Below are 19,271 nucleotides of genomic sequence, written 5' to 3'. Positions count from 1 at the left end.
AGGGTATTGAGTATTTGTAGCACTGAATTGTTGAGGCAAGTGTTGGTCATGGATTTTGGTCGAAGGGTGCTGAATATTAGGTCTGGTAGAAGACATTGGTGTGTACTGATCATGGCTTCCAGATGAAGGGGAATGAGTTTTTGTAGCACTGAATTGTTGAGGCAAGTGTTGGTCATGGAAATTGGTAGAAGGGTGCTGAATATTAGGTTCAGTAGATGACACTGGTGTAAACTGATCATGGCTTCCAGATGAAGGGTATTGAGTCTTTGTAGCACCGAATTGTTGTGGCAAGTGTTGGTCATGGATTTTGGTCGAAGGGTGTTGAATGTTAGGTCCGGTAGAAGACACTGGTGTAAACTGATCATGGCCTCCAGATGAAGGGTATTGAGTTTTTGTAGTATTGGATTGTTGTGGCAAGTGTTGTCCATGGAATTTGGTAGACGGGTGATGAATATTATGTCCAGTAGATGACACCGGTGTAAACTGATCATGACTTCTTCCAGAAGAAGGGTATTGAGTTTTTGTAGCACTCGATTGTTGTGGCAAGTATTGGTCATGGCTTTGGGCTTCAGGGTAGTGAGTTTTGGTTGGTTTAGACAACACTGGTGAAAACTGACCGTGGCTATTGGGGTATTTGGTTTTAACTTCACCAGAAAGTTCTGGCTTGTATTGGCCATGGCTCTGAATAGATGGGTAATTAGTTGCACTAGACAGCTCTGGTGCAATTTGGGAATTCCTTCCAGCGGAAGAGTGGTGAGTTTCAGTAACAGTTGGAGAGAGGTTTGGTGGTTCTTGGTTTGGCTCATAAAGAATAGTCATCCTGGAGAACGATTTCTCAACTGGGGTAACGTCAATATCTGCTCCACCTTGACATTAAAAAAAATGGCATAAAATTAGAATCAAATCAAGGCATGTGAAGATGCTTAATCTCATGGCACAAAAACATAGTTCATGTTAAATCTTGGTCCAACTTACCTGCCCCAGTTGGATTTTTGACTTTGGTTTGATGATTTGGTGGAGCATGTGCCCTTCGTGGAGCATGAGGATCTTCCTCCAAGTGAATTTGTTCCTCCAAATTGACCTTGGTATGCACTACTTTCTCTACCTCAATAAATGTCATAGTTGGCTCAGCGACTCCGCTTTGATTAACTCCAGTGGTTGGAGAAACAACCACTACTCTTGGTTCCTGATGAGGTTCTCCTCCCATAACTGCTATACCTCCTAAATTAACTCCACTTTTCCCAATAGCATCGACTTGCCTTCGTGCTGCACCTCTACCAGGTGCACTGTCGTAAACTGCAGAACAATCATGTAAATCATTATCTAACTCAAGAAATCATTTTCTTCTTCATTATTCTCATTATAAGGCTTCAATCTTCTTCAAAAATACTAAATTGTCAGATCTTATCTTAAAATTTGTTGGTACTAAATAAAATTGTTCAAAAGGTATATAAACTATCTAATGAGAGAGTTTCCATTACAATAATGATTAATTCAAATGTGCTACAAAAGAACTTACTCGGTGCTCCATGGACTGGGTGGTCTACATCTTCGTCATCTTCTTCATCCAAGTCATGATCATCAGGGATATGCTGATCTTCATTGTGATATTCGTGGCCACGTTCATGGTCATGATGACCATGCTTTGTGATGGAGTCCTTGATTTTCTTGGCCTTTTGTTTTACTTTCTTCATAACCGTCTTCTTCTCATGGTCATGCTGGTTGTGTTCATCCCCATGTGCCACTACATCCAAAATTTCAAGCATAAGCCAAAGAAACTTCAATACAGAAAGTAATATCAAAGGTTAATCAAATCAAACATTCAAATTACAAAAATAAATGAATTTTGCACCTCCTTGTGACCCAACGTTGTGAGGATTGCGATGATGTTGATCGTACTTGTGCCCCTGAGTTTGAACTGCTCTTGAATCCATGACTGAATATATCTTTTTTCTGGTTTCTCGGTGAGGAATGTTTCATGACAAAGGTTTATAAAGAAGAACATGAAGCTGTGTTTGCCACCTTTGCATGGCTGTGTCATCTCCAAACTGGAGACACGTGTGACATAACCGACACCCCTTTGTCACTTGACATGTGTAGACCAACTTTGACACGTGGCTCGTTCTCATACACCGCGAGAGGTTTTGAAGTAAGAACAAACCGTTTTTAGATAGTAGATAGATGTTACTACAGTTGTGTCAGTAGAATGATGTATTTTACATAGAACACATAGGAAAGTTCAAGTTGCTTCATTTCTCTTTTCCTTAATTCACTGAGATGAAACGAATCGTTTGGACACGAAGCATCCGAAAGAGTGAATATAAAAGTGAAAAATCCATAAATATTAAACTTGTGGTTATCTGTTTTAGTATAACTTACATAATCAATATATAGAATTTACATTATTATGAAAATAAATCTATTAGATATACAGAGGAGATAGAAGAAAAATATATATTTATATTTTGTTTTTAAGTTTTATTTTAAGTGATATAAATTATCTTTTAAGAGACAAGTTTATTTTGAAATTTTTATGTAAATAATAGTAGTAATATATGTTGCATTGATAAATAAAAAATATTTTTTTATTTAATAAAATGGTAATGGAGAAACTTTCTTCTTTAAATAAATAATTCTTTCACTTTAAAAATTTAATCTTTGAAAAAGTATTTTTAAATTTTAATTGAAATTAGTTTTGTTGAAAAAAAAAATTAGTTAATAAAATCCAAGTCGGTCCAACGATTTCTTCTCTTAAATATAGTGAGGGCCCACGCAGTTAGGAAGGCGCGCCTAATATTAAAATATCCATATATCTTATTACACTTGTCACCTACATGTTCAAATATATTGATTATTAATATCTTTAAATTTCTGTAATAAATTACTTAATTTCTTTTCCATTAACAATTACATTAGTCTTAGAAAATAATTATTAATCTATAAATAAACTATGTTATTTCGAAAAAAAATGTATACATGATTTAAAATAGGATAATGATATTTTGACAACATTTTTTTGACAATATTTGAACATTGATTACGTGTCAATTTGTGATTGGTCAAAAATTACTCCACAATCAATAATAATAATCATAAACATTATTGTGAAGTAATTTTTGACCAATCACATATTGACACCTAATCAATGTTCAAATGTTGTCAAAAAAATGTTGTCTAAATATCATTATCCTTTAAAATAATCCTTTATCATTGTTATAGATTAGAAATAATACAAAGCAAATAAAATAAAAAAGTAAATAAATTACAAAAAATATTAAAAATATATATTTTATATTATTTATTTTCCATTTTCTTTTTAAGTTAAACAGAGTTACTTTCGGGTAATTGTTTTTCCTTTTTTCTTTCTTTATTTTGTTCTACTTTCTCTGTTTATTTTTTCTTCCCTACCCAACAAGCTTAATGAGTCGCTTTTTGTTCTATTAATATATTTAGAAAAAAAATAGACAAAAGGTATTGAAAATTAAATTTTACATTTAATATGATTAAAAGAAATCCTCCCTAGCTCACAAGAAACTATAACAAGAAGAGAAATCGAGAAATAAACACAAAAATGTCTAGGCTTATCTCAACAGCATCGGATCCAAAATTCGGGTCATCGGAGGCAATCTCTCATGGTTCGGTTCTAGTACCGCTCCGAAGTCCAAATATACGACGTGCTATAAATAACAAACTTGGCGCCAAAATTCAATTCAATTTCCCAGTCCGTTAGCACCTGTTTCAGAAGATGCGAACTCGCTTTCTCAACAACGACTACTTCGCTCTTCCTCCATCACAAACCATTCCCTTCCTCTACCTTCCTGTCCCTCGTCTCCCTCCGACAGCGCCCTCCTCCGTCCATCACCACCTCCGCTTTGATCCTCCCCTCAATCTCTCCCTCCACCTTGAACCCTTCCCCGTTCAAGCTGCGCTAACTGCCTTCCTCGCTGCTGTCCTCCCACACCGAATCCGCATCCACTCTCGAGATCTCACTGCTTTGGATCCCGCGGTAAGCTTCTAGAATCGAAATTGCTTTGTGAATTTTGAGCTTGCGTTTGTTTCTGCTCGGAAAATTGTGATTCCATGTGCATTGCTTACTTACATATGAATCTTACCATTTCTGAGCGTGCTCGTATTTTTTTAATGTTTTGATTGCGTTGCAGCAAGAGGCGGAGGTTATCTTCGAAGATCGTGGCTCCGCAACTGAAATTAAATTTACGAATGTATATTTAATTAATTAATAAGCCTTGTTTGCGGCAATTTTTGTTTATTTAGTTATATTTAGTAATATTGTTGGCAGGAGAATAAAAGTATTGTGCTCGGTGATAAGAACGATGTTGTTTATGAGACGATCCAATTTGAGACACCTGAGCTTGACGTGTTCCTGGTGAGGTGTTTCTTTCTAATTTTATGGTTATATGTGTATTATAAGATAAATTTTTTTGTTTTGAGCAGTTTAACTCAACTTTTACTTTCGTTTTTCTATTTCACATTCGTCTCTTCGTATTTTAAAGGAAAATGTATGTGTCACTGAGTCGGAGAGGATGCAAATGCTGTCTCAAACTCCAGAGGTTGAAAATAGCCCGGTAAAATGATGTAATTTGTCAACAATCATGTAATCATTTGGTTTTTATTGTACATTGCGTTGTTGCTATTGGTTTGTGTATGAATATGAACTACGTAGAGTTATGGCAATTGAGTCCGTCAGTTATATTGGAATTATAACATTACTCCCTTGTTGTAAGCTTTGATTATGTGATTTCAAAGTATAAGATATTTTAATGCTTGTTACTGTGTATAGTTTATACACGCAGGTTTCTTACTTATTCATTTAATTGTTGTAGTTAATTCATTCGATTAGTGGAGGAGCTAAATAGATTCTGTTTTAATTTTATCCTTGGTATGTTGATAACTTTTGTATCATTCGGCATGGAATGTTCAAGCATAAGAATGGATTTGATCTTACCTAGGTCTTACAGTAATAGGATTAGAAGGAACTGTTTCGTGTCTTTTTTTTAAATTCCACTGATGTATTTGTCTCCAAGCGTCATATAAAACAATTTCTTCTGTTTTCCTTGAAGGAAATGCTCAAGAAGCCTGAACCATCAAGGCAGTACCCTTACGAGGCTCTGGAATCAGTATCTTTGGTTGAAGATGTGATTTCGAAGTACCTGATGGGGGAAAATGCATATTCTCTAGAAGATCATATTTCTGTTCAGCAACTGCCTCGCTCTGACCAAAACATATTTCTTATTTTGGAAGTGGACGAGGGAAGTTTGGTAATTCCCACTGGCATATCTTTGGTAGGAGTAGTTGACTCGTATTTTGAAAATATCAGATCTCAACATTTTGATGAGCAATGTCAATCCATAGCAGAGGGCAAGGAACTTCTGGGTTCTATGAAGCATAGCATGATGGAATTTTTTTCAGATGAATGTGAATCAAGGAAGAGCCTTGAGTTATCAGATATGTTTCCTGAAAGCGATTTTATGAATATACTGGAAACTGAATATGTTAATGGGAGTACTGACCTGCAGAGGACATCACATACTAATAGTGACTTGTTAGATAATCTTGTTACCTTCCAGGAGTTTGAGTTCCTTGATGAAGACTTAATGCAAGCCTTTGAAGCTTTCTACAAAGCAAAAACTTCGGATGATCTAATAACAAAGGACTGTATGTTTAAGAAAGAGTTTAATTTCAAGAGTTTTGATGAATTGATTGTTAGCAATGAGATAGCGCTAACAGATAACATGTTTAAATCACTGCCTGTACCTGTTATCTCTGATCAACAAAGGATGATAAATCTACATGACATTATTGGAGAACAAATTTCCAGCTTGAAGACCCGACCCCTCTCTGCATCTGATGGAATTTACTTAAACTGGGATCTACTTGAAGAAGATAGGTGCAATCGCAAGATTTCAAACTGGTATCAAGACATATTGGCCAAGATTGATCTGAACAACGAAGATTTTGTAGGTAAACCGTTTGATTATGGAAAATTGGTATTTGGTCTAGTTTTCTGTGATGATACCATAGATGAATGTGAAACTAAACAAGATGAAGAGTTGCAGAAGATGCTTTCTGATTGCATGCCTCTCATTGACAATCATCCTGTAGAATTTGCTTCGGGAAAAATATTAGAACATGTATCTTTTAAAAAAGGAAGTGGAGAACAATTACCTGATAAAATGGCTGAGAGGGCTTCATTGTTATTTAAATCTATGTCAGAAATCAGCAATCTTGATTATTTCTTGAACCCCCAGAAAGTGACTGGTGAGGGGAATTATAATTATGCAGTAGAGTCCAATAATACTAATGTTAGTATTCCAAAAGTTTCATCCACTGATTTGAAGGTTGATACACAGTCACTAGGGTCCCAAACTGTTCTGTATAGAGTTAAGTTGTCCGATAATATTGTGGCTCTGGCTGGATATTTTAAAGAAAGCTATCTAGCCATTTTGCACAGAGATACAGAAATGACAAAAACACATAAATCAAATGTAGATTATTTTAAATTGCTCAGTCTTCAAAGGCAGAAGCTGTTTGAATACCATGCAAATGGAAACAATATGGCATTTGTTGTATTATGTGCTATCAAACAGGCTGCTTGGTACTTGTGCTTCTATGGTCTCCATCCAGCATTCTTGTATTTAGACAAATTATGTCAAAACTTAGACTATTTGAAATCAAGGTTAGGCATCCTCAAATCTTTGATCGAAGATGAAAAGAGGAAGGTGGGCAACAATGTTACTTTGGCACACCCATCATTAACAATTGTGAAGGAAATTTTCCAGTCATACATCAAACGGGATAGTTTGAAAACTTTGATTGTGGCTGAAGAAGTATTCTGGTCCTCATTGAAAAATGTTCTCATTTCCCTGGGGTTATCATTCAGTGAACAAAATGGTCCTACAAGAAATCATCCATACGCTAATACTGGGCATGAAGGCACAGATACCAAAATGAAAGAACTCATGATTTCTGACTGCTTGTTGGTTTCACAGAGGTAAGCCTATTGTTTCAGGCTATTTTATTTATGTTCCATGCATAGAATTATTTTTTATTTTCCTTATACGTTTAGCATGTTTTCAAATTTCCTATTCTAAACGTATTGTTTCCTTTTGGAATATGGATATGGAGCAGCAAAAATCCAAAATGGTGAGTAAACAAGGGGGCATTGCTTACATTTTTTTGAAGGAAACCGCTTTCCTTTCCATTTCCCAAGTTTTGTTTATCAAATAGTATATCTGATCATCACTCAGACCATTTGATGACATTTTTTTGGTCATACTTTTTCTGCTATGATTCTGAGTTAACTTTTTTATTTGATTGAAGGCATGTTTCTTCGTTGTTTCCTCTCAACAAATTTGACGTTATCTTGGAATATGGAGGTTCATACGCCTCATCTAGGATATCTGACATTTCCAAAAACTTGGTTGGATTGCCTCATCTTCACTTTCTGACGGTTGATTTTGATGGTCATGCCGCTCTCAAAGCACTCTGCGAAGGTGTTGAGTTGCACCCAAACACTGAAATGTTATTGGTAAGTCTGATTATGATAATGTGCTTATAATCTATATTGTAGATACTGCACATCGTTGCAAATAAATTCAGAAATTATTTCTCTAAGTTCCGGATTCCATATAATTTTGTTTGCACATGTTCTATACCGTTACAGTATAATGTAAAGTATCTCATGTATTGATGTAAATAAGTACAAGCATAAATGAGTAGGGTTATATGTTAATTATGTAAATTAAGGATAAAGTTTCCGAAATTATATTTCACATCTTCTGTGCCAATCAAAACTACATAGGGAAGTGTTTTCTCTCTAAAAGAGCTATTTCATTTATGAGGAAAAAATGTCTGGTGGTGTTACAGAAAAGCAAGAACCAACATTCTCACTTAATAAGAATCAAACAACATATTAATATATTTTGATATTTTGATTTCTTTATTACTACATTAAGAAAATGCTCAAACACAACTACATGTGTTTTCAGAATGTAGCTCTTTCATTATCCTCACATAGACCTGGATTCTCCACAAAGTAGGGTTTGCAGTTCCTAACAAGATATCAGAGTAGCATGCTTCTGAGTTTATCCAACATACTTTACAAGACACTAAGAGCAAAGGGATAAAAAAGCAAAAGAAGTAATCAACCTCAAATTCTAAGATTATTAGTACTATCCAATTTAATCTTTAAATTACAAACATTTTAGTTCCTGAAATTATTAACCGTCAGCTATGTTGGTGTTTATTTCTGAAATTTCAACTGAAATGAGCATTGTTTAGGTCACATCAGAGACTAGATTCTAAAATGATTGTTGTTGGTAGTTTGAAGGATTTATTAATTTTGGGAACTAATTGACATAGAAATGGAAAACAATTTTTGTTTTAGTTAAAGATGACTGTAACTTCAAATTTCTGATTATAGTGATCGAAGTTGTGACTACTGATGTTGAAATGCCCTGATATTTTAATTTGTTTCACGTATCCATATTTAATTACCCGACACCAATATTCTTGGCTACTTCACCAATATATACTGAATTACCTGAATCAATTATTGTTACTCTTAGTTGTTCTTATATCGTATACCAGTTATCATGTAATCATATACAGAATTCGCAACTATTGTCTGCTAGGAAAGTGAGACTCGTCCTATTTTCAATCACAAGGAAAGTATGATGAATCAGAACGTGGAGAGACTACTGAATTTTTTTCCTGTTGAGCAAAGCTATGAAAAAATATCTTCAAATGTTCCACCTGAAGCAGATAACGTTGTGCCACTAATTCCTGCTTTGAAAACCGAACAAGGTCATAAGAACATGGAGGCTTTCCCTGGAACAGTTATCATCGTAAATACTCAGAATGTAGATAAGGAAATGATAATGTCTAGAAGAAGCTCTTACCAAGTGATTCTGGCAATGGAGAAAGAAGGAATTCAAGTCGTTGAACGTGATTTAAATTTGCCCGCTGATATAATATTAAGTTCTGCTATTTGCTTGGCATGGTATGATAGTGAAAACCTTGGGAAGAAAGCAACTCCAACAACTGAAGCATCCTCAAGCTTGCCTTTATGTGTTGAGAATATTGCCACAGATGTCCTAACATTGCTTAGTTTTTACTTCCATGGCTGCTTTCTGGTAATTTCAAATTTTTATATTGATTACACTTGTGTGATACGTATTTATTTATTTCAACTGCCTCTGTAAAATATTGCAATGTCAAGTACTGCTCTAGAAGTTTTGTTAGGAGTTATTTGAACAGCCTTTTCAGGGAAAGTATGTCAATCTTGGAACTCGGAACCTGGCTTTGGCTTTTCCATTTTTGAAATTTCTGGGCCCTTCGGAAGATTAATGTCTCGAGGAGTAAAAACATTCTCAAATAAACCCCTGCGGGGCCGAAAGAGGAACTAAGGAATTTAATATAGTCATCGTTAAATTGTTTTACATGCTTGTAAGATATAAGCTCTTGTACAAGGTAGATAAAATTAGTTTTAAGAATATGATTACATTGAGATATGAAGTACTAGTAAAAGCGTCATCATGAACGTAAATACGATTAATTAAGATATGAGGGTTGTTGTGGTGGTGAGTGTTAGTTGAGCTTGATCACTTATGCATTGAGCTTATTTGAATGTTATATTCTCTTCCCAGGTCTTTGAAGGAGAATTTAACTTCCTTTCAACTGTAATGGAATCCTCCGATGGACTTTATGCTGCAGCAACAAGCCTGGGAATTGATTTGCAGATATTCTTCTCTTACTCTCCTGAATTGACAAATGAAGTTATTGTAAGCTGCATTAAGACTGCTACGAATACGACAAGGGGTCTGTATCCTAAAATGCCTGACTCGGTAACTCTTGCCGAGTCTTTTCTTACGGAATTTCCTGGAATAAATCCTTTAACGGCACACTCAATACTATCTTCAGGGGTAATGCTTAATGAGTTTCTTGCGTGGTCACATGAGCAAAGGATGCATGTTTTAGAAAAGTATCACGTTCCAGAAGAAAGTATCTCTCTTTTCAGTGTTTTCTGCAGATATGGGGAACGGGAGGATTCAAAATCCATAATGACAGATTGCTCCTCTTCGGTATCTTCTGGTCTGGACTCAGATAGGTGTTGTTTATATCAAGTTCAAAATGAAAGAAAAAGAAAACATTCTATAAGTAGTCATCATATGGATGACCTGTGTTTTGATGAGTTGACGCAATTCGAGACACTAAATCCAGCAGTTGAGGCTGCCCCTGATTCCTCTACTTTTCCAAAACTTTTCAATTTTGGTATTCCAAAAAATGATGAGAGATCCAGTGAGTTTGCAAAGACAAGTTTATCCATGAGTGAGTTTTTTGATCAAAAGAAGAGCATCGGCGCGGCTACGATGCGAATCCGTTCTGGAGTCTCCTATTCACCAGGGAACTGCAAAGCTCCCCCAAAATTAGAGCAACTGAGACAACCCGGTTTATCTTTGAAAAATAAAGACTTGGCTCAAAATGAAATACTGAATACTGATTTGATGGGAAAAAGTGTGAATTGGCATAGCCTTAGTAATTCTGAGAAGCTACATGAAGATGTTAGAGGCGAGGTGGTGGACTTGACAGATAGCCCCTTATTTGATAAAAGCTTTGACATTCCTGATTCCATGTACTTCACAAATTTGATAACAGAAACAGAGAAAGATCCTATGAGAAAGAATAAAGTTGCAAGGACATCGTTATTTGATAATTGTAGTCACCCAGAAACCAACTCATCGAAAATATGGAGATCTTTAAAAGATACACAAGGAGATGTAGACGAATTCCACGAACCAGATTTTGGAGAAAATGCATTTCCTCTTGATTTGAAGTCTCATGGAAATATTGGTTTAACTCAGGCACCAGTGAGAAATTTAGAAGAATCACCATTCAAGGAAGAATTGTCGCATTTGAGTGAAACTCCACTCTCATTTGCACGCCGGTCCGCTTGTCTATTAAAGAATTCACCCTGGACAACTGAATTTATCAATAAAGTAAAAGAAAAGAGCAAATTGCGTCAAAAATCCTTATCATCTGAGAGTTCTGGCCCTTATTTTGGGTATCCTGGGAACATGTCCAAAGCTTTTAAGAGAAGAAGTCCTTCTATAATTGATTTTTTTAAGTACCAACCTGGCAGAATATCTGGAAATGTTCCGGAACAGAAAAGACAGAAACAATCAGGACTCTCTTCAAACTCAACCAAGAAAGGAAGATATTCTACTTCATCATCCTCATGGACTCCAAAAGATAAGCGATCAACAAAGGTACGTTTATATTCTACGTTCATGTTCATTAAAGTGAAAATATGGCAAAAAGAAGAGGGATAGAAATGGGATATAATTTATCATTCATTCTTGTTCATCTTATCTTGTTTTCAACGTGCCATTGATTGCATAAAATGCGTAAATTTATATTGGTGGGTAGTTCTGAGAAGAGATAGTCTCCGTTCATTTTCAGTTATTCACTGTATGTAGATTTATACTTATTTTTTCTTCACTCTTAGTGTTATACATCAATATTTTAGGTCAAGGATTATATGTCACTGAACATACTACTATTTGATGTGTCTTGTTCTGAGGTAGAGAATCCGAGTCTGCGATAAAAGTGAGATTTTTTACTCATGAAAAAATTGCATCAGAGTTACGTCTCATCCTATTTTAAGAATAAGAAATTAATTTTTTTTATAATAATTAATTGATACTCGGAATGGCAAACCCATTCCACTTCGTGTGTCCCTCCTATATTTGATTGACATGAATACAACTTTGCTTCGGTCGTTGGCAGACGCTGACTTTTGGGAGGAACGGAAGTGGAGGTCAAACAAGGCTGGTCTGGAGTGATAAAAAGATAAACTCATTCCAGACACAATAACCATCATCGGTGAAAAGAGTGAGGATTTAGATTATATATGACGGTGGCCTTAACCATATAAAAGGTATTTTACTTTAAAACCATGATTGCGAAGTAATTCTCAAACAACATAGATCTCATTACTCAGGTTAATCTCCTCATACTGACAAACTTCTGATTCTGATCCTTTCTTGATGTGGCATATGTCATCTATTCTTTACTATTCTACAATGACCCAATGGACTATGGTAATGACTGACTTCTAATATCGATGAAAGTTGAAGCGAATGGTTTCCCGTGATGAAAATGGAGTTCGGGATAAGAACAGGGAGTTAGATACCGTACTGGATAATCTATGTTTGGAGCGAATGGAGATATCATATGATGATTGATGTACGATCTAAGAACCGGATTAGGGAATTTTAGTTCTAACATTATGGTTTCACTTAGTTTCATATTGTCTTACTCCTATCTAAAAAAATAAAAATTGCATTTCATATTGTTGGTGCTTCCTTTTGTATTTTTGCCAAAATGAAAAAAAAAAAAAAAACTCTGTAGTGTTTTTGTATGAAGAAAACAACACACTTGCCTTTTTAATCATTGAAAAAATATTAAAATCGGAGCTCCAGAAAATAGCGAACAACTTTTGAAAAGCACAAGTAGCTCATCTAGATAATAGGTATTCTAAGATTCAGTAGCTGTTTTGCTCTTGATCTTTAACATTTTCAATAAAATGTTTCATCTGAGAATCATAGCCTTGTTTATCGACTATAATGTTTGCAATACATGTAACCCAAAATTGTTCAAATAAATGATGACAAGATGATAATCCATTTTCTAGATAGCCTATCTGATGCCCCAACCCATAGCCACCTTTGTCAATTCAATGAATCAATCGACCAGAAATATCGAACTAAGCTGACAGGCCAGCAAATTTAAATTGGAGGAGGTTTAAATGGTGATTATACTGAAGTGAAACACACGGGTTAAGCTCGATTTGAATTTGACCAATACGACCATGGTGACCTGTCTATTTCATAACTCGTGTAATTTATGAATGAGTAATAACGCACGTAAAGAATTCTAGTTCTTACCATTTCTCATATTCCGTAGGGCCATAACAAGCTGTTGTCTTTCTCCCTCCACCTCTGCGAACTTAAGACTAATATCAGAATATCTTTCTTCCATTTCTTTCAGCTGAATTTCCATATATTTGTTCCTTTCCTTTAGTACTGCCACTTCATCCAACAACTCATTTGTAGGACAATCACCAGCATCATCATAATTGAAGACAATAGCCTTATTTTCCAAGCAAGTTTTCACTTCACTGCCAGTGTAAAAGAGGAATAGAAATAAATCCAGGGTTAGATGACTGTATAAATTAGATATCTGAGCCTGAAGCACCACTTTTCTGTTACATTGTTAATAAACGATAAGAAGGTTAATGGGTGTAACTCAAGGGGACTACGGATTCAGATGGCAGAAGTAGTATTTGTCTTTTACCTTCTGTGTGAAGCTAGATGAACTTCGTTCTCCGCTGAATTGCATATGGTTCTTCCTTTTTCACACTTTCTAACAGGGGTGTTTGCATCATCCATTCCCTTTTATGTTACAAATATAACAACATCCCATGTTAATGTAGATCATCAAGTCATTTACTACTAATATGTGCAAATCAAAACCAAAGTAAACTCTGATTACATGTTCATTTTTTTCCCTCTTCTTTTTTGTCACATTAGATACAACCACATGAATAGGAGAAGGGAAAGATGACTTAGTTTAGGACCAAAAGTCTGGCTAACTGGACATTTCTTTTAGCAGAGTTTTACGTTTTAAGATTTGTTTGTTTTGCTAAAATTTAAGGGATGGGATCGCAGCATAAAGATTGTAATTTGTTGTTCTTTAAAATAGTTCAAGTCTTATACAGAAAAAAAGATCGAGGAACAACACAGCTCAATTTTTATTACCTACTTAACCAGGGGACAAAATTGTCTTCACAATACAAAAAAGAGAAAAAGACTGTTAATGATCCCTACTCCTTCGTTTCGCCAACTCCATTTCATCCAAAATGTACCAGAGAAATTGTATTGCAGTATCTTTTCCAATTATCAATTGGCAGATAGCACATAATTTTTAGCCTGGTGTACTGATCATCAAACAGCTAATTTCAGAATAAACACTGCATAATTTCAGAATATATTTTCAATCAAACTGCTTGGTCCTATGTCCTAACTAGATTACTCAATATTTTCTACTGTATAGAGTATTCGTAAGGGGGTGTTTGTGATGATAACTTGTGACATGTCCTAGTATGTGATAGTGGCACTAACTTTCTTATTTATAATTTTAGCAAAGGAGCTGGAAAATTACCATCTGCATTTCCGATCTTGACTTCTTATCGTGTTCCTTAGTGGATGAACAAGACGCAGCACTCTCGTAGTTCCATGAAGCCAAATTCATACTTTTGACCGTCGCTCCTTTGCTATTTTTGAGCCTCTTTTCTACAGCACTTAGTTCTTCTACCTTCTTCTTCAGCTCTCCTTCTAACTGAGTTATTTTTTCCTTCATATTTTCTTTCTCTGTTTGTTCCACGTGCAAGTTACGTTTTAATTCATTGTGCTGGGTCTTAAAGATTTCTAATGCTGACGTTAGGTTGTCAAACCTTATCTCCTCATCATTGTTCTCTTGCATTAACATCCTAGTCATGAGCTCTGTTGGATCAGCTTTAGATAATGCATGCTCTTCTAGCATCAGTTTTCTAATTTCAATTCTGAGCAATTGAATTTGCTTTGTTAATGCCTTATCCTTTTCATCCCTTTTCCTTTGTACTTCTTCAAGTTGCTTGGACTTGATCTCTAGTTCTTGAGACATCATTTCCACTTTCTTTTCTTTTGAATCTATTTGGTTCAAGAGCTGTTGAAGTTTCAATTCATTCTGATTTGTAACAAGCCTGAGCTCTTCATTACATTTCTGGAGAATTTCTTCCATGAGTTTGTTCTGCTTCTGCAATTCATCAGCTTCTGCATAAGCTTCCAGGACCTTCTTTTCGTTTTCTTCTACTTTCAATGTCATTTCAGCTGAAAGACTTCGATATTCATCCTGAAAACGCTGACATGCGAGATCATTGTTGTGTCTAGTCTTTATCAATGTCTCCTCTGCTTGGATGGCCCGTTCCTCCTGTTCAAGTTTTGCACATTTCATGGCTTGGAAATCTTTTTGATAATCCTCTTCTTGCATTTTCATTTCTATCTTCAAATCACTGACTTGATTTTCAAGTTCATTGATGTAAATCAAAGACCCTGAAAAATCATCCACCTGCTTCCCTATCTTTTCTTCTAATCTCTGTACTTGAGATTCAAGTTGTTTTATAGTTGCCAAAGAAGCTGAATATTTATTTTGTAACGCAATTTGTTGTGCTTCTTTATGGTTTAATCTCAAAGAGGTGTCCAGGTTTTCTTTCTTCAGATGCTCACACTCAAAGTTGAGCTCTTTTATTTGCTCATTTAGCTCATCACGTTGCTTATAACAAATGTCTATTTCACCATTCAGCTCTGCAAATTTCTGCTTCAAGTGACCTAATTCTGTGGCATCATCATGCTCTTTAGTATTGTCCAACAATTCCTTATTCTTATGTTCCAGCATTGCTTCAAGTTCTCTAACTGCTAAAAGTAGTTCGGAGTTTGAGTTTTGTGTCTTCTGGAGTTGCAATTTAAGATTATAACTAAACTCTTTTTCATAAGCAAGCTCTTCTTTTATTGCTTCTAACTGCTGCCTCGCTTGTTCAATCTCAGTCTGTAAGGCTTTTGAATTTTTGGTCTCGTTAATGAGATTTTGCTGCGACAATAGTTGCTCATATTTAGTTTTGATCATATTTCTCTCGTCTCTGAGGCTGATTATTTGCCTTGACATACTTTGTCCTCGGCTGCATTCCTTCTCCATCAGCTTCTGAAGCGATTGTAACTCTAGTTCTGATTCTTCGGCTTTCCTCTTCAGAGAAGCAATTTCACTTCTGAGGTTTTCAACGACATTATCTGAAGGCTCTTGTAATCTTTCTTGAGGATGAGTATCTTCCAGGCTGTTTCTCCAGGAGTCGCCTAAACTCCTATCTGATGCTGAACCCAGTGACCCCCTATGCATTTGAGCTCTTGTTGCAATGGCCTCAATAGTTCCTTTGCACGGCATTGAATTTTGCCTAAAGGGTGGTAATAGCTTGGGGAAATCCTGCCAGAGTTACCACAGGAGTGATGCCATTAGATACTTTAAAAGTCAGGGTTCCATCCCTTTAAAATATTAATAATTTCAGAAATTTTATAATATAGATTATTTATTTTCTTAATTTATCCTCGTGATCTGTTTAGGAAATTTCCATCTTTATACAATAAAAATTGCTAGCTGTATAAAGTCACAGTATCATGCAGAACCTTACTTCATAAACATTACGAGAATTTTCATCTGCACTGCAAATGCTCAGTAGGTGTCTTGAGCTTCCATTTCCATAATCTTCCCCATCTCTGAAAGTACTGCAACAGGTAAATAACAAGGAGAGGAATGAAACCCTGCAACAAAAGGAAATTTATAGAGATAAATTAACTGGCTGCATGGTTCATCTTCACCTTTGATCTCTTTGTACCCCTTCCACGTTCTGAATTGTCACCTGTCTCAACATTTGTTATTTGAGGAATAATATTTGGTGTTTGTAATGTCATGGTTTTAAATAATATGGAACAAGAATGAAAAAAAAAAAAAGGTTTGATGAATATGAGATTTTGAAAGATGAGTAAATCATGTGCATGATATGAGGGACATAAGAAACCAGGTGGAGAAGGGAATAGAAGGTACCAACATGTAGGATTGCGCCTGAATTGGCAAACTTCAGAGGTAGGGACACAGTCAGTGGCTCAGTTTCTGCAGCAAAATCAGCAAAGTCAATGGAGGATTCTCCAAGAAAGCCAGATTTTGAAGATCCCTGCAAGAACCTATTATGATTAGACTTTCCAGCCAACATCTTAGTCAGGTAAAGGATAGTATGCAATTAAATCCACTGCTTACGGTTGAAACAACAAAATGGTAGATTTTCTCTTGAAGTTTTCCTGATTTTGCGTCCCTAACAAATTTTACTGATTCAAAAATCGGATTCTCCCATGAACAGGTTCCATCCTGGACAACAACTTTCTCCAGTTTCACCGTAGGCTTCCCAACATTATCTGGCACCAAAGCTACCTTCAGTGCAGGCTTTTTCATCTTTGGCACCTGATAAAATTATACATTGGCATGAAATTCCCAACAATATGTAAGTGTTATCAAACTTACTTACCTGAATCTACAATGTGATGCTGTACTAATTTCAAACTTTCTGGCAATATGTTTCAATTGTAACTCTGTAACTACTAGCACAAACCTCATTTTGTCATTTAGTGTTTAATGGAAAAATATTTATTTGTCGTCATGTTACCTGAGTTGCCTGAAATTGTAGTTTGAATACAGCTTTAGTCTTGTTTTTCTTGCTCCATGACTTAAACATGTTTTCCGGGTAAGAAAATATTGCTGCTCTTGTCTTGTGGATGCAAAGCGGTGCTTTTATAAGAGGCGCTTCATGGCTCACTCGGGGGATTCTGTGTAAACTTGAAATTTTGCTCTGTTTTGATATCTTTAGTTAACAACTAGAGTGAAGTAGTGGGATACACTGAAAGCAACCAGATGCTAGATGCTTTACTGAACTTGCATGGTTAGCAAGCTAAAAAACAAAAATGAATTTGACAACAAAAGCTTTTCCTTAAGAGACATTCTTAACCAAAGTTTAACAAAGTGCAAGAGCAAATAAATAAAGAAGCACAGATGAGACGTATGGTTTTCTTTTTGAGTTTTTACTTTGAGAAGGAGAAAATTTAAATGACAAACTTAACCCCGACACCTTTATTCTTTTTTTTCTTTTAATTTTTTGGTATGCACCCACAGCCGACAGCAAATTATATAAAGGAAAAGAATGAGTGTTCTAAATTTAAAATATACTACAATTATAAAATTGAAGAAATTAAAATTATGTACTTCGTTCTTGAAACTTAAATTTGTCTTCAATTATATGAAACTTTTACGTGTATCAAACCAAGGCCAAAAGTTGCTCGAATGGTGTCGAGATTCTACGTTCATCAAACCCCGAGACCAACTTTCATGAGTAGAATCTGAAAAATAAAACCACTTCCTAAGATACCCTTTAAATAAAAACATTAAAACTATTTATGGGAAGTATTTAATTTGGTAATTTATTTTCAAAACTTTCCACATTACAATTGCCATATGTTTTTGTTTGCCTTGTCAACAACTATCTCTAAGGGCTTTTTGAAAGCATAAGTTCCCCTCATCACCAATTTTTTTTTTTTAAAAAAAATTATCTTATATTTGTTATGATAACATAAATTATAATACAATTTCATTAAAGTATTTATTTCAATTAAATTAAAATCTCTAATTTAACTACCGAATAAAGTATTATCTTATATGAAAATTAAAACATGTGACCTAGTACGTTAAATACTAAATCAATGGAACATAAATAATAATTGTGTTAACATAAGTGTCCAGTGATACTTGTTAATATTATGAAGTGATGAAATTTACATTAAAATTCTAAGAGAGGAATAATATAATAGCTTTTGAAGAGAGGTAATTATAATACTGAATTTCCTTTGCTTAATATGTAAATTAAGGTTTGACTAATCAGATTTGTTAATCTATGGGAATGTTAAATCCATATATTTATGAAGGAGAAAGAATTAGTTTTCACTCTTTCTCATTTGAGCATTCAAAGTGTTTGAGTGTCAATTTACAATGAAAAAAGAGTCAAACATTAACTTTCATAATAGCTTAAACGTCACAGTGGCGCTTGAACTATCACATTCTTTATTGTATCAAGCTACAAATTTCCATAAACTATCACATACTTTCAAGTTTTTTATCATTTGAGAGAGAAAAATGTTGACATCTCTCTGATTCAAATTTTAAGTCGTGATTTGAGTGATGAGTATTATCAATTGAGCAACCAATGTGACACTAAGAGATAAAGTTGTATTTCCATAATAATTGTTATTGTTTAAACTTTGTTCCATTGATAAGTGTAATACTTAAGTAAACTATGCAAGTTTCAAGTGAAATATGCAGAAACACAATACAACAAATTCACAAACAATGGACAACTTAACATCCATCTTTTACATCCTTCTTAACATGTTTTAAATACCAATTGAAATTAACTTTGCTCTCAAATTAACATATATATACTAATTCAGATTAGTTACGGTCAATCAATACTTAAAATAAGTCAAAAGCAACATAGATAGAGTATATTACTGTTTCAAATTCATAGAAATATACCAAATCAATTTTAAAATCCTTAACATATTTTC

At 34.9% G+C, this 19,271-nt stretch overlaps 3 protein-coding genes across 5 annotated transcripts in view; 1 reads left to right on the top strand and 2 right to left on the bottom strand.

Moving 5' to 3' along the window:
* LOC106762671 (mucin-22-like) overlaps positions 1 to 1,985 on the bottom strand; it is a 5,372-nt gene extending 3,387 nt beyond the window's left edge. Inside the window, exons 1-4 of one of the 3 annotated variants that reach the window (XM_022783392.1) lie at positions 1,853 to 1,985; positions 1,520 to 1,744; positions 976 to 1,296; positions 15 to 866 (exon numbers count right to left, since the gene is read on the bottom strand). In XM_022783392.1, coding sequence (XP_022639113.1) covers positions 15 to 866; positions 976 to 1,296; positions 1,520 to 1,744; positions 1,853 to 1,934 — 1,480 coding nt within the window. In that variant the 5' untranslated portion in view covers positions 1,935 to 1,985. The remainder of the gene's footprint in view (positions 1 to 14; positions 867 to 975; positions 1,297 to 1,519; positions 1,745 to 1,852) is intronic. The other 2 variants (XM_022783346.1, XM_022783373.1) reach the window with 2 other exon arrangements.
* A 1,626-nt stretch (positions 1,986 to 3,611) lies between these two features.
* Positions 3,612 to 12,385, top strand: LOC106762663 (protein SHORTAGE IN CHIASMATA 1). Its single transcript, XM_022783322.1, has 9 exons — positions 3,612 to 4,006; positions 4,161 to 4,220; positions 4,298 to 4,384; positions 4,512 to 4,583; positions 5,079 to 7,009; positions 7,339 to 7,546; positions 8,652 to 9,152; positions 9,666 to 11,285; positions 11,806 to 12,385. The coding sequence occupies exons 1-9, from the start codon at positions 3,746 to 3,748 to the stop codon at positions 11,890 to 11,892; spliced, it is 4,827 nt and encodes a 1,608-aa protein (XP_022639043.1). The 5' UTR covers positions 3,612 to 3,745; the 3' UTR covers positions 11,893 to 12,385.
* A 142-nt stretch (positions 12,386 to 12,527) lies between these two features.
* LOC106765273 (uncharacterized protein PFB0145c) lies at positions 12,528 to 17,667 on the bottom strand. Its single transcript, XM_022780914.1, has 7 exons — positions 17,324 to 17,667; positions 16,921 to 17,121; positions 16,586 to 16,837; positions 16,298 to 16,438; positions 14,242 to 16,092; positions 13,375 to 13,472; positions 12,528 to 13,198 (listed from the first exon to the last, which is right to left on the bottom strand). The coding sequence occupies exons 1-7, from the start codon at positions 17,390 to 17,392 to the stop codon at positions 12,955 to 12,957; spliced, it is 2,856 nt and encodes a 951-aa protein (XP_022636635.1). The 5' UTR covers positions 17,393 to 17,667; the 3' UTR covers positions 12,528 to 12,954.
* Between the last annotated feature and the right edge of the window lie 1,604 nt (positions 17,668 to 19,271).

The sequence above is a fragment of the Vigna radiata genome, chromosome 1 (assembly GCF_000741045.1).
Source record: "Vigna radiata var. radiata cultivar VC1973A chromosome 1, Vradiata_ver6, whole genome shotgun sequence".
Lineage (NCBI taxonomy): Eukaryota > Viridiplantae > Streptophyta > Magnoliopsida > Fabales > Fabaceae > Vigna > Vigna radiata.
Note: the sequence above shows the minus strand (reverse complement) of the source record. Positions and strands in the feature narration are given on the sequence as shown.

Excerpts from the sequence above, each read along its gene's own strand:
- LOC106765273 (XM_022780914.1), bottom strand. The coding sequence starts at position 17,392 with ATGTTTAAGTCATGGAGCAAGAAAAACAAGACTAAAGCTGTATTCAAA. Across the intron at positions 16,439-16,585 it reads TCATTCTTGTTCCATATTAT|TTTTGTTGCAGGGTTTCATT; the intron begins TTAAAACCATGA and ends CTATAAATTTCC. Across the intron at positions 13,199-13,374 it reads CATCTAGCTTCACACAGAAG|TGAAGTGAAAACTTGCTTGG; the intron begins GTAAAAGACAAA and ends TTACACTGGCAG.
- LOC106762663 (XM_022783322.1), top strand. The coding sequence starts at position 3,746 with ATGCGAACTCGCTTTCTCAACAACGACTACTTCGCTCTTCCTCCATCA. Across the intron at positions 4,007-4,160 it reads TCACTGCTTTGGATCCCGCG|CAAGAGGCGGAGGTTATCTT; the intron begins GTAAGCTTCTAG and ends ATTGCGTTGCAG. Across the intron at positions 9,153-9,665 it reads ACTTCCATGGCTGCTTTCTG|GTCTTTGAAGGAGAATTTAA; the intron begins GTAATTTCAAAT and ends TTCTCTTCCCAG.